Source organism: Belonocnema kinseyi, chromosome 5 (assembly GCF_010883055.1).
Source record: "Belonocnema kinseyi isolate 2016_QV_RU_SX_M_011 chromosome 5, B_treatae_v1, whole genome shotgun sequence".
NCBI lineage: Eukaryota > Metazoa > Arthropoda > Insecta > Hymenoptera > Cynipidae > Belonocnema > Belonocnema kinseyi.
In genome coordinates, this window is record NC_046661.1 from 110,332,926 (window position 1) to 110,348,402 (window position 15,477).

A 15,477-nucleotide genomic window follows, 5' to 3' on the forward strand; every position below is an offset into this window, starting at 1 on the left:
TAGGGACAGCTATTCTAGCGCAGCCCAGAGTACATGCGAGCCTTTTTGCATATTTCAGAATCCTATATGCCAACTCAGGCTTCTACTCTCAACCCTGGTGAAAGCTCCAGAGGAATCACATCTAGTCAAGACTTCATCTCCATTCCCTTCCTTTTTAACTTCATCCTTTCCCTAGGGCCCTAGGCTTAGAGGATGAACAAGATTAGAACTATGAAAAAAATAGCGAATGGTGGCGGAAGATGAACTAAAAAAAGGTAGAACACGATCTTCATATCTAGATCCCTATTTCCATAAATTTGGATTTATAAACTGATTGAGATCGTAGAATAGAAGAGGATGAGAGGCACCGGCGCCGCATTGCCTGCCGGCGGCGTAGTTTGTGGAAGTACGTACGATAGCACAGTAGCACCAAGCAATGACCAGTAGCAATAGTGGCATCGGCGCGTGGCGACGACTCGACGAGGGTCGGTCCTGTTCATCGATCGACGCCTGGATGTTGGCGTTGACGGCGTCGGGTGGGGCGAGAGGGCGCCTTTGTCGTCTATCCGCCAGTGCGCGTTCGACTCGCCGCTGTCAAAAGTCGCCGAGTCGTCTCTAAGCCCGGTCTGTCATCTGACGTTCGAAAATTGCTCGAACCCAGTGGGATCGGCCCTCAGAACTCAATCAGGGGCTTGTCGAGCGAAAACTTTTACGCGCCACTCGCATGGCGCTCGGGAATCCCGCGAGTGATTTTAGTGAAAGGTGGCAAGTCGTACCCAGAACGTGATCGCGCCCCCAGGGCAAAATTATATGCCCCACCGACAACTCCTCGGTCAGAGCCGGTTCCTCCCGATTATCGATCAAATAAACCGATCAGATGGGAATCAGTGACGGGAAGTGAGTCACCATTCGGGAATAGAGACACCCTCAAGAGAGAACAGGAATCAGGGAATCATTGTATGCATTTGCCTGAAGAAACCGCCGACCACCCTGGCACCTAGCAGACGCCGATTCGTGCAAGGGGTGCTTTCCAGTGTAAGCTGCTTTCCACCCAACCGTATTTCCATTCTTCTACATTTTTTACGCTACCTCAACCCTACATCCTAATTTATACCTTTTTTGAATTCGTAATTATCAAATTTCTTTTTTATTTCTATTTCTCCTCCCTGCTTCTGACCCTGTCGTCTCTACTGTTCTCGGCGCCCCTTCTCCCTTGAATTTCTCTCACTCCGGCGAATGCCCATCCCTCGAGATTATCTCTCTCTTTCTCCCCTCTCTCATCTACTGTCTCTGCTCTCCCAGTCTCTCGCTTCGCCCCAGGACCAAACGTAGATAGTAGAACCCACTGCCACTGGATTCACCATCCGTTCTCGGAGGAAGATTCAGACTCAGACCCTCGCCTTGGGTCGCCATCGGCGCGCAGACACCTGGCTGACACGTGTGGAGAGATTCTGAGGAATCTGGGAAACCGACCCCTAAAAGTACAAGAGTTTTTACAGTTGCCTTGGTTGTGTTTATATTTTCTAGTGCCGTGCAAGGGCAAGGGGAGGCTCTCTCATCTCTGCGCAACGTATTTCGGAATTAGAATCGATTTGTGAATTGCCGTGGTGGATAGAATTTTAGCCGGAGCGCTAATCATACTGTTATTGGCACTTTGTGCTAAATTTAGAAGAGGGGTAATTAAGCGATTCAGGCCTCTGGTTAGGGTTCAGTATGTTGTAGAAAGGGAGGAAATTGAAGAATTGAAATAATCAATAGGTTGGGACGGGTGGTTTTAAATCCTGATCATATTAATAGAATGTAGAATTTTTTAAATGCTTTTTGAGTCAAGCTTGATTTTTTTATTGTTAGTTCTTACTGGGTGGGATTCAACCCCCATTTTAATAAGCCCTCTGCAGTTAATTTCTAAGGAAACTAGGAGGGGCTTTTAAAGGTGGAATGGAACAACAGTATCATTCACCACTTTTGTAATAACTGAGAAAAATAGCACAAGACAAGAATTTATTAATTCTCGAGTTCTATCCAGGGTAATCCGTCATATTTTTAACTTTGAGAAAAGGAACTTTCTGAAAGATTTATAATTATGAGTTGGGGCAGTGAATAAATAAAAGAAAATAAGAAGATCTTTCAAATAATTACAATTATCCTGATTTGTAATAGGACAATTTCGAAAAGAATTATAAATCTATGTTGTAACATAGAACTTCAGTAAATAAATGTAATTTTGTATTTAGGACAGGGAGTTTCCGTGAAGAATGATGATTTTCACTTTGAGATAGGGCACTGTCCGAAATAATTCTAATTTTTACTTTGTGACTGGCTGTTTCTGTAGAGATAATTTTTATTTTAAGTTCACTTTATAACAGAAAATTTCTTCAAGATTGATAGTTTTTACTTTAGGACAGAAAGTCCTCGTAAATAATTTTGATTCGACTTCGAACAGGGAATTCTTCACATGAAACGGGAAATTTGGAAACGCATTTTATTTCTGATTCAGAATAAGTGAATTTAAAAAGATCCCAGTTCAAAATTAGAATTCGTCATGTGCTTGAAGTTCTGAACGTTCAAGTGAACGCAATTATAATGAATATTTTTAATTGTTCTTGGAACAATATTTATGGATGAAATTGACTTAAGGAAAAATATTTCATTCATGTGAACGTTCAGAACTACAGGGATATGAATTCGTCAGAATTCTATACTTACCTCACACACATTTTTTAAAAGGCGAGATACTTGGAACAGGGAATTTCCATAAAGAATTATAATTTCGACTTTGAGGCAAGAAATTTCCATAAAGAGTTATTATTTTCATTTGAGATTCACTTTAAAATGAGACATTTGGTTGAGAATTATAATTTTTATTTTAGGATAAGGAGTTTCCGTGAAGAATTTCAATTTTCCTAGGAACGGGGAATTTTTTATATGGAAAGGGTCATTTTGATAAAGAATTATTTATAATTTCTATCTTAGGTTCATTTTTGAATAGGAAATTCGTTAATTGATATAATTTTCACTTCAGGGCAGGGAATTTCTGGAAAGAATTTTTATTGAACTTGGAACATGGAATTTTTTGTATGGAACGAGAATTTTGTAAATTAATTTTAATTCAGTATTCGTGACAATCGAATTTCTTCCGGATTCGGGAAAAAGGAAGAGACTTGGAACAGGGAATTTTCGTAAAGAATGATTATTTTTACTTTAAGATAGAGAGTTCCCGTGAAGAATTTTAATTTGACTTAGAACAGGACATTTTTCACATGGAACGGAAATTTTGGCGAAGAAATATAATTCTAATTCAGAAGAAGGGAATTAAAAAAAACGGTTCCAAGTCATATTTCGTAATAATTTGAAACTTCCCTCTTTCAAATTTTAGGAAAGGGAGAAACTTCGAACGGGACATTTTTGGAAAATAAATGTCATTGTGGCTTGGAACAGGTAATTTTTATAAAGGATTATAATTTAGACGTCAGGACAATGCATTTTCGTAAAGAATCATTATTTGACTTGGAACAGAGAAATTTTGACATGGTCCGAGAATTTTAGAAAATAATTTTAATTCTAATCAGAAGAAAGGAGTGTCAAAAATCCCATTTTAAATATAGAATTTTCAATTGCTTTATCTCCTTTATTATCTGTTCCGATTCAGAATTTTAATCCTTACGGCCAAAAATAATATGAAGTTCCAACTCAGAATAATAATTTTTTTCCAAAATGCCCTATTCGTAATCAGAAGTCTTTAAAAACTGTTTGAAATCATTTAAATATTTTGACCTCTTTTAAATTTTCCGGAAAACATCATCAATTGACTGGTAGAAAAACTGTGAAATAAACGGGAATTTTAAATCATCCATTGGGTAGACACCCTGCTATCGCATTTTCAAGACAGACTAGCAATATTCTTGAATATTGACTGCCAAGGGGATTTTCACTTTGACAGATTACATGTGACTTTTTATGCAAGTGATGCACGAGGAGACAGGAACTAATTGATTCTGGAATTTTATCGCTCGATAATACAAATGTCTTTTCAACTAGTTTTTTAATTTTCTTCGTTCAGTTTGACAGACTACATGTGACTTTTTATGCAAGTGGCGTATGAGAAAACAAGAACGGATTGATACTTAAATTGTTTTGCTCGATATTGAAAAAGTCTTTCTAATGATGAGTGTAGCGTTTCATATTTTCAGTTAATTGATGGTGCTATACCATGTAGTTGGAAATCAGACCACCGTTTTCGAAACGCCCTCTTTACAAATATTTAGGGAATTTGCGAAGGGTTGCTGCAAAAGAATGGTAGGATTTTCCCTTCTGGGTGAGGCTAACAACCAGGACAAGAAAAAAGGGTTGAATTCTAGCTGAGTTTTAAGATGTTGATGATTATTATTTTTAATTATTCTTTATTATTTTTAATAGAATTACGATTTCAATAGTTAATGATACGGTAGATCTTTATTTTCAGAATTTTCTGCCAAATTGATACATTGAAACCGTTAATCGCGATAATGACTAGGTTGGGTCCTCAATCTTCCTCTGATAGATCTACCTGGTTTCGAAATCGTTTTGGTAGAAAGATTTTCTTTAACATTACATAAAGTTGGATTTAATTTGAGTACAGTAAAGCTCTTCTCGAGCACGGATTTCGGGACTGGCGGTAGGTGGGAAATAACTCATTATAGCCCGTTCCGCTTTTATTTTTTTACGCCTGAGTGACAACTGCTCAACTCAGTTTACACCTACCTGTGGCGCGGCGTCAATTCTTGGAAGGGCTGTAGAAGGGAGGGCTATTAAAGACTCACTGTATTTGCATCAAACTGAAAGATTGTGATTAGATACTTCATATTCTGATTATTGTAGAGCAAAAGTGGAACAATTCAAGATTGTCTAGTCTTGAATAAAAACTATTGATTTAAGGGCATGTGATACTTCGCCGTGTGTTAAGTCGGGTTCAGTTTCCCCGGGTTTTTGTCCACAAAAATTAAAATGGTTAAAAACTGAATTCGGATATGCTATAAAATAGTATAACGGACATCCCCGAACTCTTTCTTTGCAGGATAATAACAAAAAAATGTATTGTGCTATAATAAGGATCGGTTTTAAACTCTGAGCTGGGGAGAATTTTGACACATATAACCTCAAAACACAGACACACACGCACGTAGTCAAGTTTAGCAAAATTAAATTTTTTCAAATTATTCCACGAATAAAGAGTTCGGGGACGTTAGGTAGCATTCCTCAAATTTTTAGACAAAAATGTTATTATTGTAGGAAAAGGACCGAAGAAACCTAAGACTGGTAAAATCGATAATTTTTTAAGTGTCATATGTCAACATGTATACATGGTAAAATTAAGGACAATCTAGAACTTTTATTTTTAAATAGAATCATAAGCAGGATAAAAAGTTTTAATTGAAAACTTGCTGGTAAGAGCAGATGATGGATCTCAGAAAAAGTTTCCAGATTATTGATTACAACGTTTCTAAGACTTATTAGGTATATCTTCGCCAACATAAATAAGACTTCAGATCTTAGTCATTACATTTCAAACATTCACTTTAAAATCCCTCACATCAATCAAAATCTGGATTAAAAAGAATAATAAATAAGGAAGTCAATAGCATTTATTTGAAAATATTTCTTCAGCAGGATATTTAGATTATCCTTTAGATTAGAGTTATATTTGTTATTGGTATCGATGTTAATCCTCTTACACCTTTTATTGATTGATTTTAACAAGTGATCAAGTTCAACGTTGTTGGAGAATTTAGATTGTTCATCTTCATACCCACACGGAGAAAAATAGATATTGAAAAGCATATATTAAAAACTTTGATATTTAACCATTACGGCATACTATCTAATATCTTCTATTCAGCATACAAAATATTAAAGGGCAATATCTGTTTATATTGAAAGTATAAAATATGTGATATTAATGGTTAATATCTAAGATATTAAAAAAGCTAAATTTTTTCGGAGCAAGGTCGCTGACGTGTGGCGTGGCGACAAAAGGTTTTTTGTCTGTATCTTGAGCTTTCATCGTGTGTATTGTGGTTTTTCTTATATCTATTGCACTATAAGTTTTGGTGGAAAATGGATTAAATGTTTTTGGATATGTTATAATTTTCTCAGGAAAATGAGGGCTCAGCTACAGGAATCTTTCATATTAGCCTTGAACAGTGTGTTATCTGTTTAACACAAAAATCGCATAATTATGCAAAAGGGCGAATGCTTGAGGATTCGGATTTTCAAAACAGAGGACTACGATATTAACATTCTTTTGCATTTTATAGAAAATGGCATGCTTTACAGGTAATTTTTGCACAATTAAAACATATTTCTTGAATATCTTTGATTCTGCCCTTTAATATTTTGGATATTGTGAGTTAAAATCTTCTTTTTAATATCTACGGATGCTCTACTTCAGTATCTAGATTTCTGTTCCATAGTTAAATCGCTAAGATATTACCTATTAATATCTAGATAGTCTGTCCTAACATCTATTTTTCTCCTTGTTTTCAATACAAATTTATCGAATAGGTTCTAAAGCTTAAACACAATTTTAAAATTCAGTCATGTTGGTTTTAACCGAATATATTGACCCCGTCATAGAGTTAATTGTTATAATACCTAAAAATCCCAACATCTTCTAATTTTTCCAAACGCACCTTTTTATTGTGAATTAAAACGCAGAGCGTCATTCTAATGCAGAATAATTATAAAACACTCCACGCTAACTTAACCTCAATATACTTCAGCTTAACCTCAATGAAGGATCACGCCACACCGGTTTTATTGCCCAAGCGCCATCTTGTAGCTGCATAAAAGTTAGTCATACGAACTCGCAAAGTCGTCAGTACAAGTTTGACTTTGACTTAAACTATAACTCCCTTTTTCGAGCGAGTTTCACCAGAAGAGTAGCTTACATTAAAGTCTCCCCTTGCCGCTCTTTTATTTTGTTTTCTCGAGGACTACGTACAGTTTAGCGTGAAAGAAAAGTCGGAAAACAAAAGAAGGCGTTGCTCTAACGTATCTAGAAGGGAGGCACTCATGTGGGTTAGTGTACCTGTAAAAAGTAGAACATTAGTGGTACTCAGAATCATTATCATCATCAGAATATAATTTATGCATGCCCGAAATTGTCTTAATAGGCTTCATTATCTTACGATAATTGAAGAATTAATTATTAAACTGGACTACTCTTGATATCTCCTGCTATCGATTCGATATTTATATGTCTGGATGGTAGCATACATCATGGAAGAAATTGTTCCATTGAGAAATAAGAGATACTTAATCCGAAGGGCTATAAAGGTTAGCGATGTTAATATTTGATTTGTGGAATAGCTATATCATTAGTGGCAAAGGTATAGCTCAGATAAGATCTCAAAATCTAAAATATTTAGGATATAGTTCTCATATTTTGGAAATGGTGGTAATTTTTAAAATGTTATAAAACATTTATTATTTGTTGGAAGATGCTTTTAGAGATGTTAGGTTACCCTGGAAACAATGAATGGGAGGTGAAGGTTCCTTCGTGAGTGTTATACTGTTACAGTCCGGATTGGGCAACATGCCAAGTCGATCAAACGCGTTCGAAGGAGTTTTCCTTTTACGAGATAACTATGATCTTCATAATGACTTTAGTGAATGCACGTCTCCCAGTGCCAAAACCTTTCTGGAATGTGACATTGTCGAGGAATCCTGGTGGCTGGGATTTGAGATGCATTAAATTGCTTAAATGTTTTAGATGGCTCAGTTGCATCATGGTCAACGTAGTTCAGAGTTCAATAATCTAATAGACTGAATTACCCGGATGATCTCAAATATAAAAAATTCTCATGTCTTTTCAGAAAAAAAAACTCGTAATCCCAAAGGTCACATAAGGTCACGTTATCCTCAGGGATAATGTTACCTTCTTTATTCACGAATTGCGTGTTTCCAAGCTCTCTGAGCTAAAACTGTTTTCCCCAGACATAGTATGTTTCCTGTGACATGGTGATACGTGTTTTAATAGTCATAATTAAACTTCTAAGCTTGATAAGACATGCCAAATAAGGAGGACTCTGGGAAATGGAGGATAATTGTGGAGAAGTAAATTTTGAGATAATCAATTTTAAATTCTAATATTTCTTACTGTTAGAAGGGAGATCTCATCAAAATAAGTTGAAATTCATTGGAAATGAGAGGCCAACAGGTTGCTCTAGTAGATCTGGACAACTCCCCTGTGAAGTGTTGAGACTAACTCACTCGAGATGTTCTTGGCTCTATAGGTTCAATTTGGGGGTAGATTGAATTGTCTTTAGCTTTCTCCATCCTCTTTTATTTTTGTATTCATTTTTTACCTTTTCAAATTACTTTCTTTATTATTTTTCCTTTTTCAATACATTTTTTTGTCCCTTTATAGATTTCGGTTAGATATTTTCTTTTTTTAAACCTTTTTATTCCCCTTTCTCTTATTAATGTTATCATCTTAGTTTTTTTGTTCATTTTTTATATTAGGTCTGCATATTCACTCCTTTTTTCCGACCTCTTCTTTCTCTTCCTTGAAATTCTCCATTTCATCTCCACTTTTTTTTTGCTTTAATTAAAAGAAATATCTTCCTTTCCCATCCTTCTCCACTTTCCTTGTCTTTCTTGACCCCTTCACTCTTTCTTTTTCTTTCATTCGCTCTTTCAATATTTTAGCATAATAATTTACTCCTTTCACTTCACCTTTGTTTTTTCCTATCCTTTCCTTTTTAAAAGTAATGTAGCACTTATCTCTTTTCCCATTCGCCTAATTCTTAATAGTTACACTTTCCACCTCCCCTATCCTTTTTCCCTTTTTGTTGCCCATTCTTCCTTATTTGTCCCCGTTTTAGAAATAGAATAACCTTCTAATAATGATATTTTCTTCTCTTTTTGCAGATTTAGACTCGTGAGAGGATTTCGGTGGTGGGAGGGAAGCAAGGGTGGCGGCGCTTTGGAAGTGTCGCGCGGTGGTACGCGTGGAGGTAGCAAAAAGTCGGTGTCGAGCGTGCGTGCGGGCGCGCTCGCGCGCTCGAGTGTGACTACGTAGGTCGAGTGCGCGGAGGTGGTGGTGTGCGCGCTGCCCGCCGCGCCGGTAGCAGCGTGCTGGTGCTGGTGTTCGTGGTCGTGTTTTGTGGATCTTCAGGGATCCTTTAATAAAAATCGGGGGTGGCGTTTGTGAAAGCAACCTGTAGCAAGATGGGCTGTGCCATGTCTGCGGAAGAGCGGGCCGCTCTGGCCCGCAGTAAACAGATTGAAAAGAACCTCAAGGAGGATGGCATCCAAGCTGCCAAGGACATCAAACTCCTACTGCTTGGTAAGACTTCCTCGCTGTTATATTTCTTCTTTGTATCTTTTCCTTTCTTTATACTTTATCTTCCTTATTTCCTCCTTTCTTCCTTTCGTCTCTTTCCTCCTTTCTTAATTTTGATTTTACTCTTCTTTTCTTTACTTCCTAATCTTCCTTATCTTGTTCTTTTCCTTATATTCTTTCTTATGCATATTTTTCTTCCTTTGATACTTTCCCCCTTTCCTTGATTTTTTTCCTTACCTATGCTATCTTTTCTTTAGTCTTTTTCGCTCTCTTCTTAATTTCGTTTTCCTTAGTTTCCCTCTTTTCAATTATTTATTTTCTATTTTCATTCTCTCCTCTTTACTTCATTTCATATTTGATTCCCTTTCATTTCTTCTTCCAAAACTCTGTTTATGTCTCTACTTTTCGTTCCCTATTATATGTTTTTCAGTTTCTTCCCTGTCTTCATTCTCTGTCTATAATTCACATATAGTTTTTCTTCCGTTGTTTCCTTTATTTACCCTCATCTTTAGGTTTCTGCCTAATCAATAATCATGCTTTAATTTGTTTCCTTTTACCCCTTCTTCTACATATTTAGCTCCCTCTTCCTTTTTTTAGGCTTCTTCCTTTGTTTTCATATTCTTTACCGCAATAAATATAAACACTTGAGTATAAGTTGAGGAAAGAATTCCATAAAATAATTTAGCATTCGAAATCAGTTGAAGTGTCTTCAAATCAAAATTCTTACAAAACTGGGAAAATAAAATTCAGAATTTGTATTCCACACTTTTCGCATGAATTATTCACAGGGAATAAGTAAAGTTTTAGTATTAAAATGAATGAATATTGGATAAGAGGATAAGGATACAGTATGATTTGAATATCTTCCCGAAGAAAAGTTTTTATTTCTCCCTTACATCAAATTCTGTTTTTCACTCCACAAGTACAATTTTTTCTTAGATAATTTCGAAAATTTCCACGAATTTTTTAGTGTAGCTCTATATATTCCCTTGCTTTTAAGTGCCCACTTTGTTACTTAAAATTAGCAAATTATATTATTTTATATTGTATTGTACAGGTATAGTGTATTTTTAATTCTAAACTTTCCTTTTTTTTCTTTATTTTATTCTGTTTGCTTTTGTTTTTCAAATTTTTGAATTAATTGAAATTGAAATTCATGAATTATTTTATACTGAGGTTATTCAGCCACGTGGGTTTCGCGATTTCAAATTGTGGAAGATGCTCACTACTTTTTCTGAGATGCTATTTTCGTTTAAAGACCAGCTGTATTCGGTCTCGATCAAATACAGTGCACCTAGTCTGCTTCAGAATTGAATTTTACAATTAAAGAAAGTGGAGGTCCGTTAAGCTGGCAGGACCACATTTTTAAAAAATGGTCTGAAAACCTATAGGGAATTTAGGGCTCGTTTAGGGCTAATTTAATGCCCTATTGCTAAATTTAATGCTCTTCATTTAAACTAAAAAACCGGTGGTTATGCTAGTTTAACGTTAAGCTAGCAGAACAACACATAGTTAAAAATTAATTTTTCAAAATTTCTTTGCTCTATAATTTAGGGCTCACTTAATGCCCTATTTTCAAATTTAATTCTCCGCAATTTTTCGAAAAAACCTGTGGTCATGCTATCTTACCATTAAGCTAGCAGGACCAAACATAGAAAAAAATTTCTTGGACAATATTTCTTTGTACTATAATTTAGGGCTCAATTAGGGCTCAGGGAATATAATAATGAAAAACGAACAAAAAATGTTTAAACAATTTTTGTTTTAACAATTCTAGTAAAAATAAATGAAACCTTTTTCTACCTTATATTAAGGCTCATTTAGGGCTCTATGAATATAATATTTGAATTTACCAAACAATTGTTCAAACAATTATTGTTTAAACAAATGTAACACAAACAAATTATTTTATTTTCGTTTCTTTTGCATAATTTCAGGCTTATTTAAGGCTCCTGGAATATCATCGACCGAAGGTCGTGCGATATTTCCTTAGCCCTTTTTTATATATGGTGTTGTGCCACCTTAACGTTATAAAAAATACGTGAAGAAAACCATAATACACATTTTTACTCCTAGCAGAATTTAGGGCTCCTTTCTCATATTCCTAGAGTCCTAAATGATCCCTAAATTAATCTATAAGATGAGTTTTCTGTAAAATCATTTTTATTACATTTTATAGCAATCTTTAACCAACTTATTGTCAAGCCATTACAAACACTATTTTTCACAAAATATACTAGAGTCCAAAATTTAGGACTACGGGCCCAAATTAGTCCTCAATGAACCCTACATTATGCGAGGGGTAAAAATGGATTTTATGGTTTTTTTCACATATTTTTTATCACTTTAAGGTAGCACAACACCATATATAACAAAAAAAGGGCAAAGTAAATATCGCAAGACTTTTAGTTGATGATATTTCAGGAGCCTTAAATAAGCCTGAAATTATGCAAGAGAAACAAAAAGAAAATAATAAAAAGTCGAGACTTCAATCTGGCACAACCTTTCAATTCTTTCAATTCCGCGTGGGTCCAATCGTAATGAATCTGAAATCAATCCGAAGCCACCTTTCAAGCCTGTTTCAAGTGTGCGTCATCTTGAAGTTCAATACGCTTGAATCCGACATTAATTCGAAAGAACCTCTCAATTATTTTCAATCCGTGCGCCAAATTAGAATTAGTAATCGTCCAGCTGGTTATACCTTGTGGCGTAAAGTAAGCTGACTTAAAGCAGACTGGTTTAACAAAGTTAATAAAAATTACCATAAACTGACCTTTAAGTTATCAGTAAATAGCGCAAACTTTAAGAAAATTTGCCAAATTTTCAGATTAGTTACGAATGAAACTGATTGGATACGGATTTCGTAATAAAATGAATGCAGACAGATAGAACATTTTCTGCTGTTAATGTAAAAACAATTTTTTGAAATGCTAGAAAAAATAAATATTAGTGATTTTGAATAAAACAAGGAAAACATCCAAATACAGACTTCGCACTCTTTCCCCTATTGCCCTCTTTTCCGTTTTTAAACAAATAATTTCTCTTTTTCCTCGGTTTAAAAATATACTTAGTTTGAAAATTCGGCCATTATTGTAGGTTGAAAAATGAACTATTTGGTTAAAATTGCAACTAATTTGTTGAAACGTCCCTTTTACTTGAAAGTTCAACTTTTTGATAGTAAATGTAACTATTCGGTTGATAATTAATTTGGTTGAAAATCGATGATTTTTGGCAGACAAGTTGACATTAAATCCAGACTCTCTGAACGTGAACAGTCAGGGGTGTATGAACCGTTTGCGGTGAATTTTACTGCGTGGTTAAAATTTTTTGAAAATTATTTTTCTAATACGGAGACAAGGGTAAACTAAATATTTTACGGACATGAGGAAGAAAGTTTGCTATTACCCGTCAAAATAAATGTGTTTCCTGCTTACGTATACTTAAAGCATTTCTGGGCCGTTAAGAATCTCGTTTAAAAGGAGAGTTTTCCCTTGAATAATCGGTCTAGATATTCTGTCGCTCACTTGATTAAACAGTTCGAAAACAGCAGCATCCAAAACATGTAACTTTTTTTTAAACAAAAAAGAAACAAAAACACAGACAACGAAGCGCGATCGAATTCGAAAGGATGGTTTCGAGACCGTCTCTTTCTAGCACATGAGCTAGACTGAGATGATCCGATTGTGTACCCAGAAAATGTCTTACTTTTCGTTTCGAAACGATCATACTCTATCTCTCTCTGTCTATCTAATAACTCTTCTTCTTTTGTTTCCTTGTCTAATACGCCTGTTGGCTAGTTATGGCAGCGCCACCAATTTGGAACTATTCAGAAGAAATTTGAATTTCAATTAAATATTTACAAGAAATCTTATAGTAAATACAGTAAAACCCTAAGACTCGGCCGGTTTTGGGACTGGAGGAGGCGGGGAATTAACCAGACAGAGTGCCATTTCGTAGAAAACGCTTTTGTTTGTTCAGGCCTGAGCGACCGCCGCTCAACCCGCGCAGCTCTCTAGGGTTCACTGTAATTAATTTTAAACAGTATTATAACATTTTTTATTAAAATGAATTGATATTCACTGCTATTCTTCATTAATATTGCTCTAATAACTTTGAGATACTATTTCGCGATATATATTCGCATGTCAGATGGCGCTGTTGTCAATGTCAAAGATAGGGTGATTCAATTACACGAAATTCGCACGAAATAATCCGATCCGTCTCATCGACTTCAGTCATCAATGTCTAACTGCTGGTCGACGCGAGCTCGCCATTGTGCTTATTTGCTATGTAAACGCATATGTCTCTCGCTTCGAGTGAACTACCGTAACGTCATATGACTCACAGAGGCAGGCAGTTAGGGTACATCGGCTTACCGAAACGCTCCTGTTTCGCCACGCCTGAGTGAACACCGCGATCCCTCCCTCAGCTCTGTTCACCCACACCCGCGGCGCGGTGTCAATTCTCGGAAACACTAAATCAACGATCACTAAATCCAGGCTTGACTGATTTGGTTAAAAATTCAACTGTTAGAGGTTGAAAGTTTAATATTTTTCTGTTTGAAAAGTTTACCATTTGATTAAAAATTCATATTTGTAGGTTGAAAGTTCGTCCTTTTTGCTTGAAAGTTGAACTTTTTGGTGGCAAATTGAACTGTTCGGTTGAAAATTAATTTTGTTTTTGATAAAAATCCAACTATTTGGTCGGAAATTCATCATTTTTGTTAGAGAAGTTCTTTGTTAAAAATTTCATCTTTCTTGTTTGAAAATTCAACTCTTCTAAAAAAATCATCTTTTTGGCTTTAAGATTCCACTGTTTGGTGAAAAATGCAAATATTTGGGGTTAAAAGAATAATATTTTTTGTTTGTGTGAAAATTCGATCATTTGATTAAAAAATTCATATTTGTAGGTTAAAAATTGACCCCTTTTGCATGAAAGTTCAACTTTTTGGTTGTGAATGCACTGTGTGGCTTATAATTAATTTTGTTAAAAATTCATTCTTTTTGTTGTAAAAGTTTTTCGTTGAAGATTTATCTGCCTGGGTTGAAAATTCATCTGTTTTCTAAAAAAATTCGTCTTCGGCTTGAATATTGAATTATTTATAGTTAAAAATATTAATGTTTGTAATTGAAGTTAACCTTTTGTTTGAAAATTCAATTGTTTCTTTATGTTTTGTTCTCTTTTTTGTGTAAGTAAATCTATTTGGCTGTAAATGCAACCGTTTGGTCTACAATGAATTTGTTTGCTTGTTGAAAATTCTACTGTTTTCTACAACATTTTACTTTTTGGCTTGAAAAATCAACTCTTTCGTTATAAATTATTCGTATGTTTTGGTAGAAAATTAAACTATTTTAGTTAAAAATTCCACTATTTTGTTGAATAATGCAATATATTTTGGCTTGAAACCTTAAGCATTTCATAATGAATTTAATGTGGTAGCTATACATTGATTTTAAAATGGAAGTGTCTACGCTTACCGAAACAATCCAACTATACGTACTGAAATTACTGTCCAGAAAGCCCCTTTTCCATCTCCCCTTAGGAAAGAATTTCGGACTGTATATATTCTGTTAAAATATTATATTTGTATGTTTCATATTATATTTTAGGCCTATATAAAATGAAATCGAAGCAAAAATTTTGACAAAAAGTGGAAGCAGGTCTTCATATTTGTGACGTCACCCTGGGAGAGGTTCAAGCTTTGTGTGATGATCTGTGACAAAGAATGGGAGGGATGGAAAAAGTGTTCAAAATAGCGTGACAGTTTTTAAACGGGGTGGTCGTGTAATTACGATTGAACTGCATTCAGGTTCGTTTGATCGTATAATTATAAATTCCAAGTTGTTGGAAGCTAGATGATGTTGGGAATTGAACGAACATCGACTTTTTCAATTGCATTTAATTCAGTGAATTAAATACTCGAGTTAAGAATCGGTTTTCCTCAAGTGCACAGAACAGTGTTCAGTGTAAAACTGTACAGTGCAGACACTCCGTTAAATTGGCTATCTTCTTTCTTTCCGCTTATTGAGCCCCTTCTGGCCTTCTGACACCAGAAAGGTCGATGTGCCTCTCTTAAGAATTCTTCTGCCAACTACTTAATCGAGTGTCCTCCGGTGACTGGCGCTAATCAACAAGTCAGCGGCTCTCATTGTTCCTATAGGTCACATGCTAAC

General features: G+C 35.3%; 1 protein-coding gene across 1 annotated transcript in view; it reads left to right on the forward strand.

Moving 5' to 3' along the window:
* The first annotated feature begins 568 nt into the window (after positions 1 to 568).
* The window catches only part of LOC117172446 (guanine nucleotide-binding protein G(o) subunit alpha), a 93,173-nt gene continuing 78,264 nt past the window's right edge, over positions 569 to 15,477 (forward strand). The window contains exons 1-2 of the mRNA XM_033360390.1: positions 569 to 1,014; positions 8,890 to 9,307. Of these exons, the coding sequence (XP_033216281.1) occupies positions 9,190 to 9,307 (118 nt within the window). The 5' untranslated portion in view covers positions 569 to 1,014; positions 8,890 to 9,189. The remainder of the gene's footprint in view (positions 1,015 to 8,889; positions 9,308 to 15,477) is intronic.